This window comes from Pocillopora damicornis, chromosome 11 (assembly GCF_964200805.1).
Source record: "Pocillopora damicornis chromosome 11, jaPocDami1.2, whole genome shotgun sequence".
Taxonomy (NCBI): Eukaryota; Metazoa; Cnidaria; class Anthozoa; order Scleractinia; family Pocilloporidae; genus Pocillopora; species Pocillopora damicornis.
In genome coordinates this window covers 17,790,151-17,812,554 of record NC_142680.1, presented here as the reverse complement: position 1 = coordinate 17,812,554, position 22,404 = coordinate 17,790,151, and the positions used below count along the sequence as shown (strand labels likewise).

At 37.0% G+C, this 22,404-nt stretch overlaps 2 protein-coding genes and 1 pseudogene across 3 annotated transcripts; all 3 read right to left on the bottom strand.

The window, feature by feature from the left end:
- Positions 1-1,433: 1,433 nt before the first annotated feature.
- On the bottom strand, positions 1,434-3,253 carry LOC149037914 (adenosine receptor A2a-like; annotated as a pseudogene).
- Positions 3,254-15,746: 12,493 nt separating this feature from the next.
- LOC149037913 (melanocyte-stimulating hormone receptor-like) lies at positions 15,747-21,144 on the bottom strand. The gene is made up of 2 exons (XM_089186547.1): positions 19,663-21,144; positions 15,747-18,053 (listed from the first exon to the last, which is right to left on the bottom strand). The coding sequence occupies exon 2, from the start codon at positions 17,962-17,964 to the stop codon at positions 17,017-17,019; it is 948 nt and encodes a 315-aa protein (XP_089042673.1). The 5' UTR covers positions 17,965-18,053; positions 19,663-21,144; the 3' UTR covers positions 15,747-17,016.
- A 21-nt stretch (positions 21,145-21,165) lies between these two features.
- On the bottom strand, positions 21,166-22,190 carry LOC149037912 (melanocyte-stimulating hormone receptor-like). Of its 2 annotated transcripts, none has more exons than XM_089186549.1 (2): positions 21,689-22,190; positions 21,166-21,614 (listed from the first exon to the last, which is right to left on the bottom strand). In XM_089186549.1, exons 1-2 carry the CDS (start codon positions 22,188-22,190, stop codon positions 21,169-21,171), a joined length of 948 nt encoding a protein of 315 aa, XP_089042675.1. In that variant the 3' UTR covers positions 21,166-21,168. The 2 variants fall into 2 exon arrangements, with proteins under 2 accessions (XP_089042675.1, XP_089042674.1); XM_089186548.1 differs by having other exon boundaries at positions 21,166-21,628; positions 21,703-22,190.
- Between the last annotated feature and the right edge of the window lie 214 nt (positions 22,191-22,404).

Genomic DNA, 22,404 nt, shown 5'->3' with positions numbered 1-22,404 from the left:
ATATAAAGTTATTTAAAGCTATTTAGTGGACTTAGATCCCAAGCAATTTCAAAAAACGTCTCATTGATGTCTCCTTATTGAAAAACATCTAAAAGTTATATGCTCTTTTTTTCGCGTCTGACAAGGACGTGAACGAGCTGCAGCTGGTGAAAAAAATGTAGTAACTTAATCAACGACCTGTCCATCCAATATTCATCTTTATTGACTTTCCTAACTTGTACAATATCTCTCATTCGCTATTAACCCTTTCACTTTCAAGGCTGAAATACATTCCCATCTAAAAGAGTTCATTTCGTTCAATTCTTATAAATCGTACGCTTATTATTAGGAGCAGTTTAGTCCACAATAGCGCGTTGTTACCATATGGCTTACTTGATCAATTTTAAAAACATGGAATTAGCATCACAGCTTTACTAGCATTACTTTCCAAGTAGGATTTGGCAAGAAAATGAGAAGCGAGCTTGCAGAGGCCCTGCCATGCAGTATATCGGAGAAAAGTCAAACAGATAGCATCTCTAGGCATCTAGGTGATATTAATTCTGCCTTTCAGTTTGTCTTTTTGCCGACGGGGTTAGAATACTAAACAATTGTACTGTGTTTCTATTTGGTTTTTATTAGCATAAATAGGCAAACATTAGAGTATGCATTTTTAAATTTCAGGCATCTGGAATCGGAGAGCCATTTGTTCCCGAAAAGCATAAATGATCTCCAATTGAGTAACTAAAACTCCAACTGCAATCTTGATATATTACAAGCAAATATTTCCGAGATAAAAGTCTCAACCGTTATAATAAGCTAACATAGAGAATTATTCAAAATGATTCAGCGGACCTAGATTCCTAGTAATTTCAAACAATGTCCCATTGCTGTCTCGTTATTGAAAAACGTCTACAAGTTTTTTCTCTTCCTTTCGCGTCTGACAAGGACGCAAAAGAACTGCAACAGTTGAAAAATATAAAGTAAATAAACCAACAAACTATCCATCCAATTTTCATCTTTATTAACTTCCTAACTTCTACAATTAGGAGCAGTTTAGATCACAATAGCGCGTTGTTATTATATGGCTTACTAGATCGATTTTAAAAACTTGGAATGAGCAGCAGACAGCCTTAGGATTTGGCGAGAAAATGAGCAGCGAGTTTGCAGAGGCCCTGCCATACACTATATAGGAGGAAAGTCAAACAAATAGCACCTCTGACGTCTGACTGATATTAATTCTGCCTTTCAATTTGTCTTTTTGCCAACGCGGTTAGAATTCTATATAATGGTACTGTGTTTTGATTTGATATCTGTTAGCTTAAATAGGCAAACACCAAAGCATCTTTAACACCAAAGATGCTGAAAAGTCGTATTTGTACGATTCTATCTTCTTTTTTCTTTCCCTTCAAATTACGCCTGATCTATACAGGTCTGACAACTCCAAGAAAATATATCTAAGTCGATGGAAAGCAAAGTGCTTGTTGGATTGTCTACTTTACTGCTTGTCTCACTTCTCTGATTCTCCAGCAGTAAAGGAACGGGTTCAAAGTGGAATTAAAATATACTAAAATGGTTGTAATTGAGTCAATAACGACTAAACGAGAAGAATAAGTTTTGCTATGATTGATAACAACCAGTATTATAAATTTTGGTACATAACAAACAGCCAATGCTAACTGCACCCACAGTGCACTGCTTACTGCCTTCCTGTATCTTTCCATGTTCAGAGCAGTTTCTTGGCTCGGCTGTTGTTGAACATGATCTTGTACTTGAGCCTGATGATGTCTAAGAGTGCGAAATATCTTTGTGTACGAGGCAATTGAGATCACTGAGCATAACGCTATAACTATAATACTATACCAACGGATTATTCGAGAGTGTGAAATGGAAATTGATCCAGCGGCGACGGACAAGATCCAAAACGTAGCTGTAATGATGTATGTGCACTTTAAAGTTGCTATTTGTCTGTATCTTATTCCCAACAACAGAGCGAGAAGTCTGTCCACGCTTATGGCCGTCAACGTAAACAAAGACACTCCACATAATGCATAGGTTGATATGAAGGCTGCGTCCCTTGCGTGTCGACAAAGACTCCAGTGTTTGTGAACCACGGACATCCAGAAAGTAGCAGCGAGAGGCTGGCTAATAAGACCAACCAATAGATCAGTTGTTCCCAGACAACGATACAAGAGTTTGGACGGTGGACGAAGCGAAGATTCCTTGTTGAGGGCAACAAGGATTAGAAAATTCCCAAGAAATGCTGTGATGGAGAGGAAAATATTAACTACTGAGAAACAAATCGATTGTTGTGGTAACCCAACTAACAAGAAGGAGGAGCATCGCGATAGTTCATAGGTTTCCGTCTGTGTTCCACCCTCTTTTGAGTTTGTCGTTGGAATCATGGTGCAGTTCTTAAAACGGTTTTCCTCCTTTCGCTACGGTTCTTCGGAACTGCTGGGAAAACGGGATAATACTTCTTCACAACAACCACCTAGCCAAGAAACAGTGAAATCTTATTTTTCTCTATATCATCCACGCTAAAAACCTCCTCAATGCATCCAACTTATATTAAATTGGTTGAACGAACTGGCAGTCGAGACAATTAGTTAACAATACATATAGACCTTTCTTGAAATTTGGAGAATGTGCCTTGCATCAATCAACCTCCCAACCCCATATGGTGTCCATCTGGTCGATAGATTTCATGCAAGAACGCATTTTAAATAAGAGCTGGTAAAAATTTTAAGGTTCAGGACAACCGTTAGTTCCACATTAAAAAAAAAAAGTAATAATAATAGTAAAAAACAAAACAAAACATACAAACTTTTCCGTAGATGAATATATAAAAAATGCCCCGGAACGGTAAATCTAAATTGATTTTGAGGATATTTGGCGATCCGCAAAATTACGTTCCCCGCTAAAAAATCGCGTTGAATAAAACATTGCGAAAGTTTGTTATTTTCAGCCAAATTAGAAACTACAAAAGGGAATCAATTGCACGTATCCAGAGCACATTCTTTGTTTTAGAACTTACTCGGAGCATCTATCGACAAATCGCCCACCGGCTTTTTACTTCCTCTTTGTTAAACTATAGAGAAGATGGCAAACGGGAATAATAAAACTCAAATTATTTCCTTCCTTCATTCCTTTCTGTCCTGCCAGTAGAGCATCCCCCCTCCGGCTGATGTTTTACTGATGAAACTATTATTCATGTAGAGACGGACCTAATCTTTTTCGTACAAAGCATAGACTTTCTCCATCCGCAAAAATAAAAACTCCCACGAAATGTTCACGCCACACGAAAAACAGTCTTGAAATAAATTCAGAAACAATCATCATTCCGACCACGTTAATTAATCTAGGACCTTTGATATCAAGAAATTTGAGGAAAATGTTTGACGTTTCGTTTCGTTATTTGAAAATATCCCGCAATTATTTTCTCTTGCTGTCGCAACTGATCAGAATTTATAAAAAGAACCATCTTCCCTAATTTCTCTCAGTCTCATTCGAACGGTCGCTGGTTGTGATCTTAAATTATTCTCTTGCACTGTCTTCGTTTTTAATTTTCTCTATGTCATTAACTCTAATATCTTCCTCAGTGCATCCTAATCGTTTTAAATTGGTTGAGGGAACTGTTAACCGAGACTATTACATATTAATACACGTAAACCTTTCTTGGAATTTAGAGGGTATGCCTTGCATAAATCAACCCCCTAAAAGGTGTCCCTCGGGCTGATAAATTTTATTCAAGAATGCATTTTAAATAAGAGGTAATAAAACTCTCCAGGATGAAGACATCTGTTAGTTTGTTATTTTTTGATAAACCTCTCTGTAGATACAAAAATAGGAATTGGCCCGGAACGGTATACCTGAATTAATTTTCAGGATATTTGTCGATCCGCAAAACGACGTTCCCGCTGAAAAATCGCATTCAATAAAAAATTGCAAAAGTCTGTTATCTTTTGCCAAATTATAAGCTACGAAAGAGAATGAATTGCAAGTATCCAGAGTACATTCTTTGTCCTCGGACACACTCGAGAAATCTATCGACCAATCGCCTACCAGTTGTTTACCTCCTCTTTGTAAAACTATGGCGAAGACGGAAGAAGGAAAAAATAAAAAATGAAATTATCTATTTCCTTCCTTTCTGACCCTTCGGTAGTACATTCGCCCTCAGCCTGATGTTTCACTGACGAAACTGTCCGTCATGTAGAGACGTACTAAATATTTTTCCCACAAAGCATAAATTGTCTCCATCCGCAAATATAAATCTCTCACAAAATGTTCATGCCACACGAAAAATAGTCTTGAATTAAATTGAAAACAGTTATAATTCCGAAAACATTTAACTGGCAACTGAAAAATTAATCTATGGCCGTAGATATCAAGAAATTTGAATTTTAAATTAACGTTTCGTTTCGTTATTTGAAAACATCCCTCAGTTATTTTCTCTTCTTGTCGCATCTGATCAGAATTTATAAAAGGAACCATAACAGGTGAAAACTGCTACCTAATTAAACCATCACACTCTTAAACAACCATTTCAATGTTTATTCAATATTCCATCCTCCATAATTTCTCTCAGTCTTATTCCAACGGCAGCTAATTGTGATCTTAAACTCTTTTCTTTGCTTCTTGAATTTAAAGTACTCGATAGTTATCGCATTTAACTGACAATTTAAATTTCCTCTGGCGAACGCTGAGAAGCCAAAATTGATCGATTTATAGTCACGGATTGACAAAATGGATCGAAGTCATCGTTGAGTCTTTAAAGCTTTTAATACTGGATGGTGGATATGCCTATTAAAATGTCAACATATTGAAAAATTCTAAAAATTATTACTTTTTTTTTTTTTAATATGCGTTTTTCTGTTTTTGAGGCACTCATAAAAATATCAATTTGGGCTTTCTTGTGATCGGAAAATAAAGACCATTAATTGTAGTCACAACTATTTGGAATGAAGTTTGAATTCGAAATTTAAACTCAAATTATTTGACTAAGAGTCTCGCTTTTTTGCAAACATATGAGAAAATATCGTAAAAATTCCGTATTTCTCTTTTCTCCGCATGCAGTGACTACTAACCATCTGTTTCGAATTTCCCTTTAGAATGTTCCATGTGAGTCAATTATGTCTTGTTTTTCTTGCCGTTCATATTTTTATTTCTGACAAACGATCTATTCCAAAAGAAAGTCATGTATTCTTACAAACTGCGACGGTCAATTTCCCGCATTTCTTAGACTACATGGAATGAGTAGAAGACAACTTTAGCTTTAGGCAAGAAAACAAGCTGCGAGTTAGTGGAGGCCCTGCCATACAGTGCGTCGTAGGAAAGTCAAGGAGATAACACCTCTCGGCATCTGGGCGATATGAATTCTGTCATTCAATTTTTCTTTTTGGCGACAGGGTTAGAATAATATATCTTGGTACTGCGTATTTATTTGATACCTATTAACATAAATAGGCAATGTTTGTTTCAAAGCGTAACAAAGCCTCTCAACCAATTTAACGGCAGGGCTTCGTAAACTAATTGCATCTGAAAAGTAGGCTCAGTGATCAGTGACACTTCCTTCAGTTCCTCACAGAGGATTATAACATCTTTCTTCGTGAGCACGCGGTGTCCTAGACTGACCTCTCTTCTTATGGGAGACTTTGGTATTTTCACAAAAAGCGAAGAAAGTTTACGTGAATTATTATTGAAAATTACGGAAACTGAAAAACCACGAGTTGTAACACCGCGAATATATTCTGACACCAGTAAAGGACAGTCCACATTATATTTTAGTTTTTGATCACGTGATTCTGGAAACAATAAGTTGACAACAATGCTGAACAATCTTAGCTAATGAGATTGAAATTCATTGTATAAAACCATAAAGTTTTGAAGAAAGCAATTTAACGGTGGAGATATGAAGCATTCGTTCAACGGAAAAAGTACGCTTAGTACTATACATGTAATAACAGAAAATTAAAACATCTCTCTTCGTGAGCGCGGAGCGTCATGACTTATCTTCTTATGCGAGACTCTGCATTTTAACAGATAAAGTAACAGGTTACGGCCCTTTGAAAAATATGTACCTTAGAACATTTCGCTAGTGTCCAAAGATTTACGTGAAAGGTATCTCGACCACGAAACGCTTCTGTAGAAGTAGAATTCGAATCTAGCGCGATCTCTGAATCGTTCGTTCAACCTTCTTAAAAAAGGTCAAGTTAATAGCTAAGGTAGATCATAGCCACCGGAAAGCCACATAATGAAGCACCACGGTTTCCTTCAGCGAGGGACAGTCCACAACATAAATAAATGTCTGATTTTAGTTTTATGATCATCAATTTCTCAAATTGAACGATACTTAATAACATTAGTTAATGAGAATAACTTAAACGGTATAAAGCCACAGAGATTAACAAGTCACCGTAGAACGAATTCTTTTTCACTGAGGTGGCTATTGAATCGCGCCATAAGCCGCTTTAGTGAAGGGCTAACGCTCGAAACGAGACATAGCTACATCTTGCAAACACAAAGCTCGGAAAAACAGCTACTAGGCTTTGTCATCAGTAAAAGCCTTACCTCTCTACAGTTATTATATAACTAAAGCTGATAAAAACCGAGTGACTAGAAAAGATTTTCAATCGCACTTACCGAGATGTTGACGATGCGGCTGATGTTTTAAAAATGAAACAACAAAATGAATGAATCACTTTTCCCAAACTTCCGAACTTCCGCTGTCACAATGTTTTGGGTATCCAAATCACTTGTGTTTTAGCTTATTCCCTTCCCTTCTCTGGGTTAATCGAAATGAAAACGAAAACTGTTAATTACATCATTTTTATGTGCATGTATGTCGTTCTATAAAATGCCTATTGACCGAATACGGTGGGGCCGGACGAGAAAATATTTGGCTCTCTACGCAAACCTGACGCCAATCGTGTTCCGTCACGTCACCCTTTTGCAGGAAAATATATAATGGTATTTTATTGGTTAACCCCATTTGTCGATTCTTTCCTCAATTCTGATTGGTTCGAGTTGGTAATTAATTTTCACATTAACAAACAAGAATGTGAAAAAAATGTTTTCACGGTCAACTTTTCAGATAACAGCGATCTACGACGAGGTTTTAAGGAGAGTTTGCGCGACGTTTAGGATAGAGACATTTCAAGGAGAACAGCAGAAAGCAATAGATATGTTTTTCGATGTCTCCGTTTCGTTACCAACTGGCTATGAAAAATCTTTATTGCATCAAGTAGCGCTAGTGATCAGTCGCTTCTTCTCTCTTGAAGAAAGTGGTCACTATATTTATTGTGTCGCCCGTTAAAGCTATCACAGAAGACCAAGTGCACGATCTTAATGTACTTGGGCCAAGAGGATTGTCCGCCCTCAACTTTCGGTCTCTTTACGAACGGTGCTGCGAAGCTAAATTAAAGCTAATTGTTTCTTGCAGCGATTCTTTCGACTGAGTAAAGAGTCGCTCTTTCTTCACGTTTGCAGCGTAACTATCTCTTGAAGAAATCTTTGAAATCCTTGAGATTCTGTGGCAAATGATCCAACTCTTTTCGACGGCCGTGGCACTATTTACAAATGCAAGCAGAAACTGCAAGGACGTTGAAATCTAGTTTCGTGAGCGCAATGTTAATCAAACATCGTCCTCTTCTAACTCTATACCAAAAAAACGATCACAATCTTTTCCTACATCCTTAAAGCAAAGTATAAATTTGAACCCGGACGCTAAATTGCAAATTTACCTGAAAAAATGGAAAATGATTACACTTACGCTAACACGTGTCACTTTGCAAAAAAAACATCATCAAGTAACATTATTTTGCATAAATTAGAGTGACGGAACACGATTAGTGTAAGGTTTGCGTAGACGTTCCCTCGCTTCCGTTTCCCCATCGGGGGAGAGTACGGCTACTCGTAGGCTATGAAGCAAGGACCTCGTTGCCCTCGGTCCGTAGGTCATGACCAAATTTTTTTCTGTCTGGCCTCACCACTCAATCATTAACTACACAGTATTTCGGTTTTTTACATCACACATTTATTACTCCTGATGTAATTAAACATGAAACATGAAAAATTTTATTCTTTTTTGAATAGGGAACTTCAGGCTTTAGTGTTTACCCCTTTGAAATATTTGATATTCACCACAAGATCTATCACAGTACAACCTAAGTAAGTTTCTCTCTTGCAACGATAAGCTAGGGAAATGGACTGGACTACAATTACGTTGTAGGATCCGTGCATCTGCAAGGCGCTCTCCTGAAAACTGCCAACGGCAATTTGCGCTCTTTAACATTTTTGTTTCCTCTTTTCCCCAGACAATTGCAAGAAACTTTCAACCAGAGAGCAGTAACACCGAGCAATAATTTGAATGATAACATTTCCTATGGCTGAGGTTCTTCCTTGTCTTCGAAAAATAGCAAAACATTGCAAGCTTGACAACCTTGCTTCCCGTTTAATTTAGTATTGACGTCAACATTATCTGAATTCTCGAAATTCGAGCAAATTTCATTTTCCAAGGCTAAACGATCAAAGCCAAAAAAACTCGCATTTGAGAATTATGGGCTCACTGTAATAGTATGAGGTTTTCAATGGGGTTATGGCTTTTACGGCTAAAGGTTAAAATGTTGGCCATGTTACGGGGACCGATTAACATAATTCTATGAGTTGTTACCAGATTATAATTTTCGAGGTTAAAATTTTATACGACTAACGGTTAAGTAATTTGACAATTTTTATGCTTAGTGGTCAAATTTCTTTTGCGGTTTTATGGCTATAAGTTAACCCCATTGAGAAACTCACATAATGCTATGTCAAAATAATGGTTATTTAAGTATGTGAAATGGAAAATGATCCAGCGGCGATGGGTAAAATCCAAAAAGTAGCTGTAACGATACATGAACGCTTTAAAGTCGCTATTTGTCTCTGTCTTATCCCCAAAAACAGAGCGAGAAGTCTGTCCACGCCTGTGGCTGTCAACATCAACTATGAAACTGAACATAATGCAAAGCTTGATATGAAGACTACGCCCCTTGAGTATCGACAAAGATTCCAGTGTTCGTGAAGCAAAGACATCTAACAAGTAGCGTGGAGAGGCTGGCTAACAAGACCAACAAAGAGAGTGGATGTTGCCAGACGACGATACAAGAGTTTGAACGGCGGATGAAACAAAAATTCCTTGTTTAGGGCAACGAGGAGGAAGGAGTTCCCAAGAAATACTGTGATGGAGAGGAAAATGTTAACTGCTCAAAAAATGAATTGATTGTTGTCGTAACCCAGCAAAAAAGGAGAGAGAGCATTAGAATACTTCATATGTTTCCGTCTGTGTTCCACCCTCTGTGGAATTTGCCGTCGAAATCATTGTGCAGCTCTTAAAACGGTCTTCCTCCTTCCGTTACTGTTTTTAGGACCTGCTAGCAACAAGGAATAATTCTTCATCGCAGCAACCACCTGCCCAAAAAAACAATTAAATCTTCTTTTTTTTTTGTATTTACTATGAACATCAAAAGTTTCCTCAATACATCCTACTCTTTTTAAATTGATTGAACGAACTGTCCGTCGAGACTATTACGTGACAATACATATACAACTTTCTTGAAATTTGGAGGGTGTAACTTGCATTAATAAACCCCATAAGGTGTTCCTCTAAATAAATCTCATTGAAGATCGCATTTTAAATAAGAGCTCATAAAAAAATTTAAAGATACAGACCTCTGTCCGTTTAATATTTTTTAAAGTGAACCTCTGTAGATAAAGAAAAAAGGAGGCATTGGCCCAAAACGGCAGACTTAGATTGATTTCCAGGATACTTGTCGATCCGCAAAACTACGTTCTCGTGGAAAGTTTGCCTTCAATAAAACATTGCAAAGGTCAATTGCAAGTATCCAGAGCGCATTCTTTGTTTTCTGACTTACTCGACACATCTATCGACTAATCGCCTATCAGCTCTGTACCTCCTCTGTGTAGAACTATAGAGATAATGGAAAAAGGAAATAGTAAAAATTCAAAATATTTCCTTCCTTCCTTCCTTCCTTCCTTCCTTCCTTCATTCCTCTCTGTCCTTCCAGTAGAGCATCCGCCCTCAGGCTGATGTTTCACTGATAAAACTGTCAGTCATACAGAGAAGGACATGATTTTTTTTCCTACAAAGCGCAAATTGTCTCCATCCGCAAAAATTAAACTCTCACAAATTGTTTATGTCACACGGAAACAATCTTGAAATAAATTGAAAATAGTCATAATTCCGAACACATCTAACTGACAACTGAAAATCGATGGCCGCAGATGTCAAGAAATTTGGAAAAAAATGTTTAACCTTTCGTTTCGTTGTTTGAAAACATCTACAAGTTATTTTCTCTTCTTTTCCCATCTGATCAAAATTTATAGAAGGAACCATAATAAATGCAAAATGTTACTTAACTAAACCATCACAACCTTAGAAAACCATTTCAATATTTATTCATTATTCAATCCTCCTTAATTTCTCTCAGTGCCATTCGAACGGCAGCTGGTTGTGATCTTAAATCCTTCTCTTACATCGTCTTCGGTTTTTAAATTTAAGGTTACTCGATCGTGAAAGCTGAGAAGACAAAATTGATCCATATATGGATCAATTTACATGCCAATTAAAATGTCAAAATATTGGAATAGTCAAGAAATTGTTACTATTATTATTATTATTTTTTGTTTTTTTTAAATATGCATTTTTTAGTTTTTGCGTCACTCAGAAAAAAATTGTTTTGGTCTTTCAAGTGATCGGAAAACAGGGACCATTTATTGCAGTTAGAATTATCAAACATGAAAGTTTCATTCGAAATTTAAATGAGAAATATTTGACTTAAGGTCTCGCTTCTTTTAATATACATATAATGTAACATAATTTATTGTTTTTTTAGAGGACACGGTAACGAATCCTGCAATCTGATTGGTTCTTTACCCGGTCAGTATTTTCCTATCTCTGCCCACGGGCCACGGTAACGCTTTCGTGAATCGCCGAGTACATCCCAACTTTCGTTGTCATTTTTCATAAATATACCTCGTTTTCCGGCTGGGCAGTATTTTAAAGCAAACAAGTCGGTCACTACCTCAAGCCGATAAATAACTTATGAATCCTCTCTTTTCTCTCTCTCAAATCACTTTGGTTGACAGAAAAATATTGGTTTCAGAATGAATTTGTATAAACAATAGTGTCATTACGTTGGTTGACAAGCGGCCTAAAAACTGTCTGCAATTAATTTAATCGTTCACAAAAAGTACCCAGAAAGTTAAAACGTGAGGTATTTGATTACAGTTAAACTGAACGATGGAACTTTAATTTAATATCTGAATTTTCTCGAGAAAATTGTTAGTAGAGAAAGAGCGAGCAAAGTTTTAATTTAAGTTCTACAACAAATATAGGCTCCCGGTGAGTCTTTCCAATTCCGTTCAATTTGGACATTTGTACCGTAAATTACACAACAGAAACTGAAGGAATTTTTTGAGAAAAGGCCGCATTAAATTCCCTTGTGTCTCGTTGGAGTGTGCCGTTCGAATTTAGTTTTTGTGAAGGAAAGACCAGATTTACACACGCCATTGCAGCAAACAAACGAGCGAACTCTCACAACTTCAAAATAAAAAAAAGTTGAATTTACTCACAATTACTTTCCTCGCCGTTTACTTAATGAACAGAGGTAAATCTTCGTACATGAATGAATCGTCGATGAGAGTGAATAATACTTTCCGTTAGATTATTGACTGATTTTGAAGAAAACATTGTCGTGACAGTCCTTGCCAAACTAGTTCCGTTGTTTTTCAAATGCTCTTATGCTTTTTTTTTTCTTACGCGCTCTCTAATTGACAGGTGTCAGATTGTAACAGATACTTGTAAAAATAATGTTTCAAAGTTTGTTTGGAAGCCTTTTAAATCACCTTTATCGTTACGGAAATGAAAATGTTTCGCTGAGGCATCTCTCTTTAATTTGCTTCACCTCTATTTTAACTACCATTTACTCGCTCAAAAATTGTTCAGTTTATGGAAGATCTTGCCGTATTAACAGCTCTAAATCATTCGGGTTCTTTCGGAGAGAATTTCGTCAAGTTTAAAAACAATAAATATGTTATTTACCGGCTAAGGGTCGGTCCGTATGGTGAAAAACTGTGACCTCGGTCTTGAAAATGCTGCCCTCGGCCTACGGCCTCGGGCAGTATTTTCAAGACCTCGGTCACAGTTTTTCACCATACGGACCTCCCAGCCGGCAAATAACATATATATATTACATATAATATCACGAGAAAATATCATATAATTAAATTCGGTATTTCTTTTCCTCCTGCAAAATAATATGGTGTGTACCGACCATTCGTTTCGAATTTTTCTTTTAATATATTTAATATGTGTCAATTCTATCTATTTTTTTCTTATCCTTCAAAGTTTCTTTCGGACAAACGATCTATCGTCAAAAGAAAGCCATCTATTATTAGAAACTGCGACGATCAATTTCCCAACTACATATACAGTAGACTCCTTATTCTTTAGTCTCCCCGTTGTACTCTGTTAGCGACGACTGACCCTCTCCGTTCCGCATTGGAAACCATATGATCCCCCAAAATCTATCTTCCTCGGATTCTGCTTGATTCTCTTAGTTCTTAGAATAAATTTTAGAATTTCACGCATCTGGAATCGGAGAAACATTTGTTCCCGCAAAGCATAAATAATCTCCAATTGCATGACAAAAACTTCCAGCGCAATCTTTGCATATTACACAGAAATACTTCTTAGATAAAAATCACAACCGTTAAAATCTCCAAACAGATAAAATTATTCAAAAATACTTGGTGGACTTAGATTCCTAGCAGTTTTAAACAAACCTCATTGATCTCACGTTGTTGAAAACATCTAGAAGTTATTTTCTCTTCCTTTCGCGTCTGACAAGGACGCGAAGGAACTACACTAAAGATAAAAAATATAAAAGCAATTAAACCAACACACCGTTCATCCAATGTTTATCTCTATTAACTTTCCTAACTTCAAAAACATCTCCCATTCACTATTTACCTTCTCTCTTTCAAGGCTGAAACATATTTCCATCTATAACAGTTCGTTTCGTTCAATTCTCATAAATCGTGCGCTTATAATCAGGAGTAGTTTAGTCTACAATAGTGCGTTGCTATTATATGGCTTATTAGATCAAATTTAAAAACATAGAATGAGCAGAAGACAGTTTTAGGATTTAGCGAGAAAACAAGCAGCGATTTCGCAGAGGCCTTGCCAAACAGAAAGCACCTCTCGGCATCTGGGTTAATTCTCTCTTTCAATTTTTCTTGTTTGCTGACGGGTGAGATTGCCAAACAATGGTACTGTGTTTTTATCTGATATCTATCAGTATAATTACGCAAATACAAAAGCATCTAAACCACAGCAGATGCTGTAAATCGTGTTTGTTTCATTGGATGTTCTTTTCTCTTTCCCTTCAAATTACGCCTGATTAACGATTCCTAGAATATATATCTAAGGTTATGGAAAGCAAAGTGCTCGTCGGATTGTCTACTTTACTGCTTGCCTTACTTCTTTGACTTTCCAGCAGAAAAGAAACGGGTTCAAAGTGGATTTAAAATGTGTTAAAATTGTTGTTATTGCATCGATAACGACTACATGTGAAGAATAAGTTTTTCTCTAAGTGAGCACAAGCAACACTATAACTTTTGGTACATAACAAACGGCTCACTTCTTTCCTGTATCTTGCCATGTTTAGTACAGTTGTTTGGCTCGACTGTTGTTGAACATGATCTTGTATTTGAGCCTGATGATGCCTGAGAGTGCGAAATATGTTTGTGTACGAAGCGATTGAGATTACTGAGCATGAAAGTTGACTACAATACCATACCAAAAGCTTATTCGAGTATGCAAAAATGTAATTATACACGTGCGCTTTAAAGTTACTATTTGTCTGTATCTTATTCCTAACAACAGAGCGAGATTTCTGTCCATGCTTAAGGCCGTCAATGTCAACAAAGACACCCCACATAATGCATAGCTTGACATCCAATAAGTAGCAGCGAGAGGCTGAGTAACAAGACCAACCAAAAGATCAGTTTTTGCCAGACAACGATACAGGAGTTTGGGCGGTGGATGAAGGTAAGATTCCTTGTTAAGGGCAGCAAGGATTAGAAAATTCCCAAGAAATGCTGTGATGGAGAGGAAAATGTTAACTATTGAGTAAGAAATCGATTGTTTTTTAATCCCAACTACCCAGGTGGGGGAACATGGCAATAATTCATGTGATTCCGTCTGTGTTCCACCCTCTGTTAAGTTTGTCGTCGCAATCATGGTGCAGCTCTTAAAACGGTTTTCCTCCTTTCGCTACGGATTTTTGGAACTGCTGGCAACACGGATGAATGTTTCTTCGCAGCAACCACCTAGCCATGAAACAATAAAATGCTATAATTCTTTATATTATGAGCTCTCAAAACTTCTTCAATGCATCCTACTCGTCCTTAATTGGTTAAACGAACTGTCCGTCGAAGCAATTGGATATTTATACACATAGATCCATCTTGGAATTTCAGGGTATGATTTGCATCAATAAACCCTATAAAGGCGTCCCACTGGCTGATAAACTTCATTCAAGAACGCGCTTTAAATAAGAGCTGAAAAAAATTTCAAGGATGAAGACATCTGTTAATATATGTTGTTTTTGAAAAAACCTCTTTAAAAAAAAAAAAGAAATTGGCCCCAAACAGTATACATAAATTGATTTTGAGGATATTTGTCGATCCGTAAAATGACGTTACCACTGAAAAATCGCGTTCAATAAAATATTGCGAAAGTCTGTTATCTTCAGTTCAATGAGAAACTACAAAACTGAAACAATTGCGAGTATCCAGAGCGCATTCTTTGTTTTCAAACTTACCGGAAACATCTATCGACTTATCGCCGACCAGTTGCTTACCTTCTCTTTGTAAAACTATAGAGAAGATGGAAGAAGGAAATAATAAAATTTGAATTGTCTCTTTCCTTCCTTCCTTCCTTTCTGTCTCTTCAGTTGAACATGCGCCCTCAGGCTGATGTTTCACTGATGAAACCGTTAGTCATGTAGAGACGGACTTACTTTTTTGCCTAAAAAGCACAAATCGTCTCCATCCGCATAAAATAAACTCCCGCAAAATGTTCATGCCACCCGAAAAACAGTCTTGAAATTAATTCAAAACAGTAATAATTCCGAGCGCATCTAAGTGACAGCTGAAAATTAATCCATGAGCGCAGAATTTCTCGTCTGTAACAGCCGAAGTTGGAGCACACTGGTACTTGTAGTAATGTCAATCAACACGCAGCATGTGACTTTAAAATCACCTAAAATGAGCAATGATGATGATAAACAATCAAATTATAGACTAATGAATTTTTTGTGCCGTACAAAAGCCCTTTTTCCTGATTTTAGCAAATCTTTAAAGTAATAAACAACAGAAGAAAGAAACGCTACTATTTTCCTATCGATTTTTCGCCTACATGCATCTCTTTCAACGTGAAATTTTCCATTCCTACATAATTTAATATTTTGTCAAGTGATCGCCTTCAGCAAGAATTGGGTGACAGGTGTAGTTGAGAGAAACTTGTCACTGGCGCAGATTTTAAAAGGCATCCAAGACAAAAATACGGTGGTGCTCAAAAGATTTTTTAAATTTTCTTCAGCGATGAAATGATGAATTATAAAGGGATTTCAAGATTAGTGTTGTAGCTTTCTGGCAAGGGGAGATATTTGAGCTCAAAGTTGTCAAATATTTGGATGAATCGCAAAGTCTAAAAACATGGTCGTTTATTTACCTCTGTTGATTGACAAGTCGTCAATCAAATTGACTGATACTTACGGCAGACATTAGCTATGATGTAAAAAATTGTGTGTAAACCCCAAGAGTAATTGGTTAAATACCATCACAGTGAGAGCTTCATACATTTTACCTATTTTACTATTTTTAATTTTACCGATTTCCTTGGTGAAAACCCAGAGAAACCGGGGGTGGTCTTTCTCCCCCCAAAAAAAAACCAAAACAGAAACCAGTTTGTCTTTAGAGTTTTGGGGTAGCCCCTTTAAACTGACAAAGTTTCATTGAAATCGGTGAGGTGGCATGTAGCACGACTCCCTGGTGCTCTCGTGGACACGCTCTTAAAATTAATCCATGGCCGTAGATGTCACGAAATTAAAAAAAAAAAATCTTTAACGTTTCGTTTCCCTATTTGAAGACATCCCTCTGTTGTTTTCTCTTCTTCTCGCATCTGAGCAGAATTTATGAAAGGAACCATGACAAATGCACAATATTTCTTAACTAAACTAACACGCCATTAGAAAGCCGTTTCAATGTTTTTCATTATTCCATCCTCCCTAATTTCTCTCAGTTTCATTCGAACGGCAGCCGGTTATGATCCTTAATTCTTCACCTACATTGTATTCTCGTTTAAAAATTAAAGTTACTCGACTTAAGCTTTACTAAATGTCTCGCTCCTTTTGCAAACATGTAATAACACGAGAAAATGTCCTACATATTCCGTATTTCTCTTATTTTTGCGTGCAATGACTATCGACAATCCGTTTCGAATTAGCCTTTTAGATTATAACATAGCTAGTGAATTTGTCTAATCAAATTCAGTTGCGTAAGCGTGCTTTACATTCCTATTGTGCACGCTCATTACGTCAGGAAAGAAATCTCTCTCGAAAAAAAAATTTTCTCCGCGATTTTTTACTTTGGGATTTTACTATTAAAAAACTGGTTAACACTTCGGCGGCAATTTCAGTTAAGCATGGAAAGTTGTGAGCCAGCTGATGAGGAAGAACTGTATTGTACACACCTCTGACGTCTGACTGATATTTATTCTGCCTTTCAATTTGTCTTTTTGCCAACGCGGTTAGAATTCTATATAATTGTACTGTGTTTTGATTTCATATCTGTTGGCTTAAATAGGCAAACACCAAAGATGCTGAAAAGTCGTATTTGTACGATTCTATCTTCTTTTTTCTTTCCCTTCAAATTACGCCTGATCTATACAGGTCTGACAACTCCAAGAAAATATATCTAAGTCGATGGAAAGCAAAGTGCTTGTTGGATTGTCTGCTTTACTGCTTGTCTCACTTCTCTGATTCTCCAGCAGTAAAGGAACGGGTTCAAAGTGGAGTTAAAATATACTAAAATGGATGTAATTATTTCAATAACGACTAAACGAGAAGAATAAGTTTTGCTATGATTGATAACAACCAGTATTATAAATTTTGGTACATAACAAACAGCCAATGCTAACTGCACCCACAGTGCACTGCTTACTGCCTTCCTGTATCTTTCCATGTTCAGAGCAGTTGTTTGGCTCGGCTGTTGTTGAACATGATCTTGTACTTGAGCCTGATGATGTCTAAGAGTGCGAAATATCTTTGTGTACGAGGCAATTGAGATCACTGAGCATAACGCTATAACTAAAATACTATACCAACGGATTATTCGAGAGTGTGAAATGGAAATTGATGCAGCGCCGACGGATAAGATCCAAAACGTAGCTGCAATGATGTATGTGCGCTTTAAAGTTACTATTTGTCTGTATCTTATTCCCAACAACAGAGCGAGAAGTCTGTCCACGCTTATGGCCGTCAACGTAAACAAAGACACTCCACATAATGCATAGCTTGATATGTAGATTGCGTCCACTGCATGTCGACAAAGGCTCCAGTGTTTGTGAACTACAGACATCCAATAAGTAGCAGCGATAGGCTGGCTAAAAAGACCAACCAACAGATCAGTTGTTGCCAGACAACGATACAAGAGTTTGGACGGTGGATGGAGGGAAGATTCCTTGTTGAGGGCAACAAGAATTAGAAAATTCCCAAGAAATGCTGTGATGGAGAGGAAAATGTTAACTACTGAGAAATAAATCGATTGTTGTTGTAACCCAACTAACAAGGAGGAGGAGCATAGCGATACCTCATATGTTTCCGTCTGTGTTCCACCCTCTGTTGAGTTTGTCGTTGCAATCATGGTGCAGCTCTTAGAACGGTTTTTCTCCTTTCGCTACGGTTCTTCGGAACTGCTGGGAACACGGGATAATACTTCTTCACGGCAACCACCTAGCCAAGAAACAGTGAAATCTTATTTTTGTCTATATCATCCACTCTAAAAACCTCCTCAATGCATCCAACTTATATTAAATTGGTTGAACGAACTGGCAGTCGAGACAATTAGTTAACAATACATATAGACCTTTCTCGAAATTTGGAGGATGTGCCTTGCATCAATTAACCTCCCAACCCCATATGGTGTCCATCTGGTCGATAGATTTCATACAAGAACGCATTTTAAATAAGAGCTGGTAAAAATTTTAAGGTTAAGGACAACCGTTAGTTCCACATTAAAAAAATAATAATAATAAAAATAATAATAAAACAAAAAAAAAACATACAAACTTTTCCGTAGATGAACATATAAAAAGTGCCCCGGAACGGTAAATCTACATTGATTTTGAGGATATTTGGCGATCCGCAAAATTACGTTCCCCGCTCAAAAATCGCGTTGAATAAAATACTGCGAAAGTTTGTTATTTTCAGCCAAATTAGAAACTACAAAAGGGAATCAATTGCAAATATCCAGAGCACATTCTTTGTTTTAGGACCTACTCGGAGCATCTATCGACAAATCGCCCACCGGCTTTTTACTTCCTCTTTGTTAAACTATAGAGAAGATGGCAAACGGGAATAATAAAACTCAAATTATTTCTTTCCTTCATTCCTTTCTGTCCTGCCAGTAGAGCATCCCCCCTCCGGCTGATGTTTCACTGATGAAACTAGTAGTCATGTAGAGACGGACCTAATCTTTTTCGTACAAAGCATAGACTTTCTCCATCCGCAAAAATAAAAACTCCCACGAAATGTTCACACCACACGAAAAACAGTCTTGAAAGAAATTCAGAAACAATCATCATTCCGACCACCTTTAACTGACAACCAAAATTAATCTAGGACCTGTGATATCAAGAAATTTGAGAAAAATGTTTGACGTTTCGTTTCGTTATTTGAAAATATCCCGCAATTATTTTCTCTTGCTGTCGCAACTGATCAGAATTTATAAAAAGAACCATCTTCCCTAATTTTTCTCAGTCTCATTCGAACGGTCGCTGGTTGTGATCTTAAATTATTCTCTTGCATTGTCTTCGTTTTTAATTTTCTTTATGTCATCAACTCTAAAATCTTCCTCAGTGCATCCTACTCGTTTTAAATTTGTTGAGGGAACCCTCTAACGGAATTAAACCCCCTAAAAGGTGTCTCTCGGCCTGATAAACTTTATTCAAGAATGCATTTTAAATAAGAGCTAATAAAACTCTAAAGGATGAAGACATCTGTTAGTTTGTTATTTTTTGATAAACCTCTCTGTAGATACAGAAATAAGAATTGGCCCGGAACGGTATACCTGAATTAATTTTCAGGATATTTGTCGATCCGCAAACGACGTTCCCGCTGAAAAATCGCATTCAATAAAAAATTGCGAAAGTCTGTTATCTTTTGCCAAATTATAAGCTACGAAAGTGAATGAATTGCAAGTATCCAGAGTACATTCTTTGTCCTCGGACACACTCGAAAAATCTATCGATCAATCGCCTACCAGTTGTTTACCTCCTCTTTGTAAAACTATGGCGAAGACGGAAGAAGGAAAAAATAAAAAATGAAATTAACCATTTCTTACCTTTCTGACCCTTCGGTAGTACATTCGCCCTCAGTCTGATGTTTCACTGACGAAACTGTCAGTCATGTAGAGACGTACTAAATATTTTTCCCACAAAGCACAAATTGTCTCCATCCGCAAATTTAAATCGCTCACAAAATGTTCATGCCACACGAAAAATAGTCTTGAATTAAATTGAAAACTGTTATAATTCCGAAAACATTTAACTGACAACTGAAAAATTAATCTATGGCCGTAGATATCAAGAAATTTGAATTTTAAATTAACGTTTCGTTTCGTTATTTGAAAACATCCCTCAGTTATTTTCTCTTCTTGTCGCATCTGATCAGAATTTATAAAAGGAACCATAATAGGTGAAAACTGCTACTTAATTAAACCATCACACTCTGAAACAGCCATTTCAATGTTTATTCAATATTCCATCCTCCATAATTTCTCTCAGTCTTATTCCAACGGCAGCTAATTGTGATCTTAAACTCTTTTCTTTGCTTCTTGAATTTAAAGTACTCGATAGTTATCGCATTTAACTGACAATTGAAAATTAATCTATGGACGTAGATGTCAAGAAATTTTTAAAAATAAAGTTTTGTTTTGTTATTTAAATAAAATTTATTTCTTAGATTAAATTTTAGAATTTTACACATCTGGAATCGGAAAGACATATGTTTCCGCAAAGCATTAATGATCCCCAATTGCACAAGAAAAAACTCCCACCGTAATCTATGCATATTATACGGAATGCTTCTGAGATAAAAGTCACAACCGTTAAAATCTCCGAACACATCAATGTATTCAAAATTATTCGGTGGACTTAGATTCCTAGTAATTTCAGACAATATCTTATTGATATCTCGTTATTGAAAAACATCTACAAGCTAGTTTCTCTTCCTTTCGCTTCTGACAAGAACCTGAAGGAATTGCAACAGGTAATAAATGTAAAGTAACTAAACCAACAAACCGTCGATTTAAATTTCCATCTTTACAAACTTTTCTAACATCTACAATATCTCGCATTCGCTATGTACCCTTTCTATCTCAAGGCTGAGACATATTCTCATCTAAAAGAACTAATTTCGTTCAATTCTTATAAATCGTGCGCTTATAATCAGGAGCAGTTCAGTCCACAAGAGCGCGTAGTTATTATATGGTTCACTACATCAATTTTAAAACACGAAATAATCAGGTGATAGCATTAGTATTTGACATGAAAAAAAGCAGCGGGTTCACAGAGGCCCTGCCATAAAGTATGTCGGAGGAAAGTCAAACAGATAGCACCTCTCGGCATCTGGGTGATGTTAGTTCTGCCCGTTTCAATTTATCTTTTAGCCGACGGGGTTAGATTTCTAAACAATGGTATGGTGTTTTTATGTGATATTTATCAGCATAAATAGGCAAACATTAAGGCATCTAGAACACAGCAGATGCTGAAAAATTATTTTTGTTTCATTCTATCTTTCTTTCTCAGTCCTTGATTAATGCAAGTTTGACAATTCCGTGAAATTATATCTAACTCCGTGGAAAGCAAAATTCTTGTCGGATTGTCTGCTTTACTGCTTTTCTCGCTTCTCTGACTCTCCAGCAGTAAAGAAACGGGTTCAAAGTGGAGTCGGAATACAATATAATACATGTAATTCCATCGATGACAACTACATGTAAAGAATAAGTTTTTCTATAATTGATCATAAGCAGCGTTATAAATTTTGGTACATAACAAAGAGCTAATGCTAACTGCATCCACAGTGCAGTGTTTGCTGCCTTCCTGTTTCTTGCCATGTTCAGAGCAGTTGTTTGGCTCGGCTGTTGTTGAACATGATCTTGTACTCGAGCCTGATGATGTCTAAGAGTGCGAAAAATCTTTGTGTACGAGGCGATTGAGATCACCGAGCATGACGGTATTAAAATAATAGAACACCAAATAACTATTCGATTATGTGAAATGTAAAACGATCCAGCGGCGACGGATAATGCATTACAATTTCCGGGACCCAAAGGGTAATTTGAGGACGTGAAACGGAAAAATATCCACTGGCGACGGATAAAATCCAAAACGTAGCTGTTATGATACATGTGCGCTTTAAAGTTACTATTTGTCTGTATCTTATTCCCAACAACAGAGCGAGAAGTCTGTCCACGCTTATGGCCGTCGACGTGAAGAAAGACACACCACATAATGCATGGCCTAATATGTAGGCTGCGCCCCTTGCGTATTGACAAAGAGTCCAGTGTTCGTAAACCAAGGACATCCAGTAAGTAGCATAGAGAGGCTGGCTAACAAGACCAACCAGCAGATCAGTTGTTGCCAGACAACGATACAAGAGTTTGGACGGTGGATGAAGGGAAGATTCCTTGTTAAGGGCAGCAAGGATTAGAAAATTCCCAAGAAATGCTGTGATGGAGAGGAAAATGTTAACTGCCGAGAAAGAAATCGATTGTTGTTGTATCCCAACTACCCAGGTGGGGGAACATGGCAATAATTCATGTGCTTCCGTCTGTGTTCCACCCTCTGTTGAGTTTGTCGTCGCAATCATTGTGCAGCTCTTAAAACGGTTTTCCTCCTTTCGCTATGGATTTTTGGAGCTGCTGGCAACACGGACGAATACTTCTTCGCAGAAACCACCTGGCCATGAAACAATAAAATGCTATGATTCTTTATATCATCAACACTAAAAGCTTCTTCAGTGCATCCTATTCGTTTTAAATTGGTTGAACGAACTGTCCGTCGAGGCAAAAACAAATTTTATG

Coding starts and splice junctions, on each gene's coding strand:
- LOC149037913 (XM_089186547.1), bottom strand. CDS start 17,964: ATGATTGCAACGACAAACTCAACAGAGGGTGGAACACAGACGGAAACA.
- LOC149037912 (XM_089186549.1), bottom strand. CDS start 22,190: ATGATTGCGACGACAAACTCAACAGAGGGTGGAACACAGACGGAAGCA. Junction 21,615..21,688: donor TTGGATTTTATCCGTCGCCA/GTGGATATTTTT, acceptor TATCCGTCGCCG/CTGGATCGTTTTACATTTCA.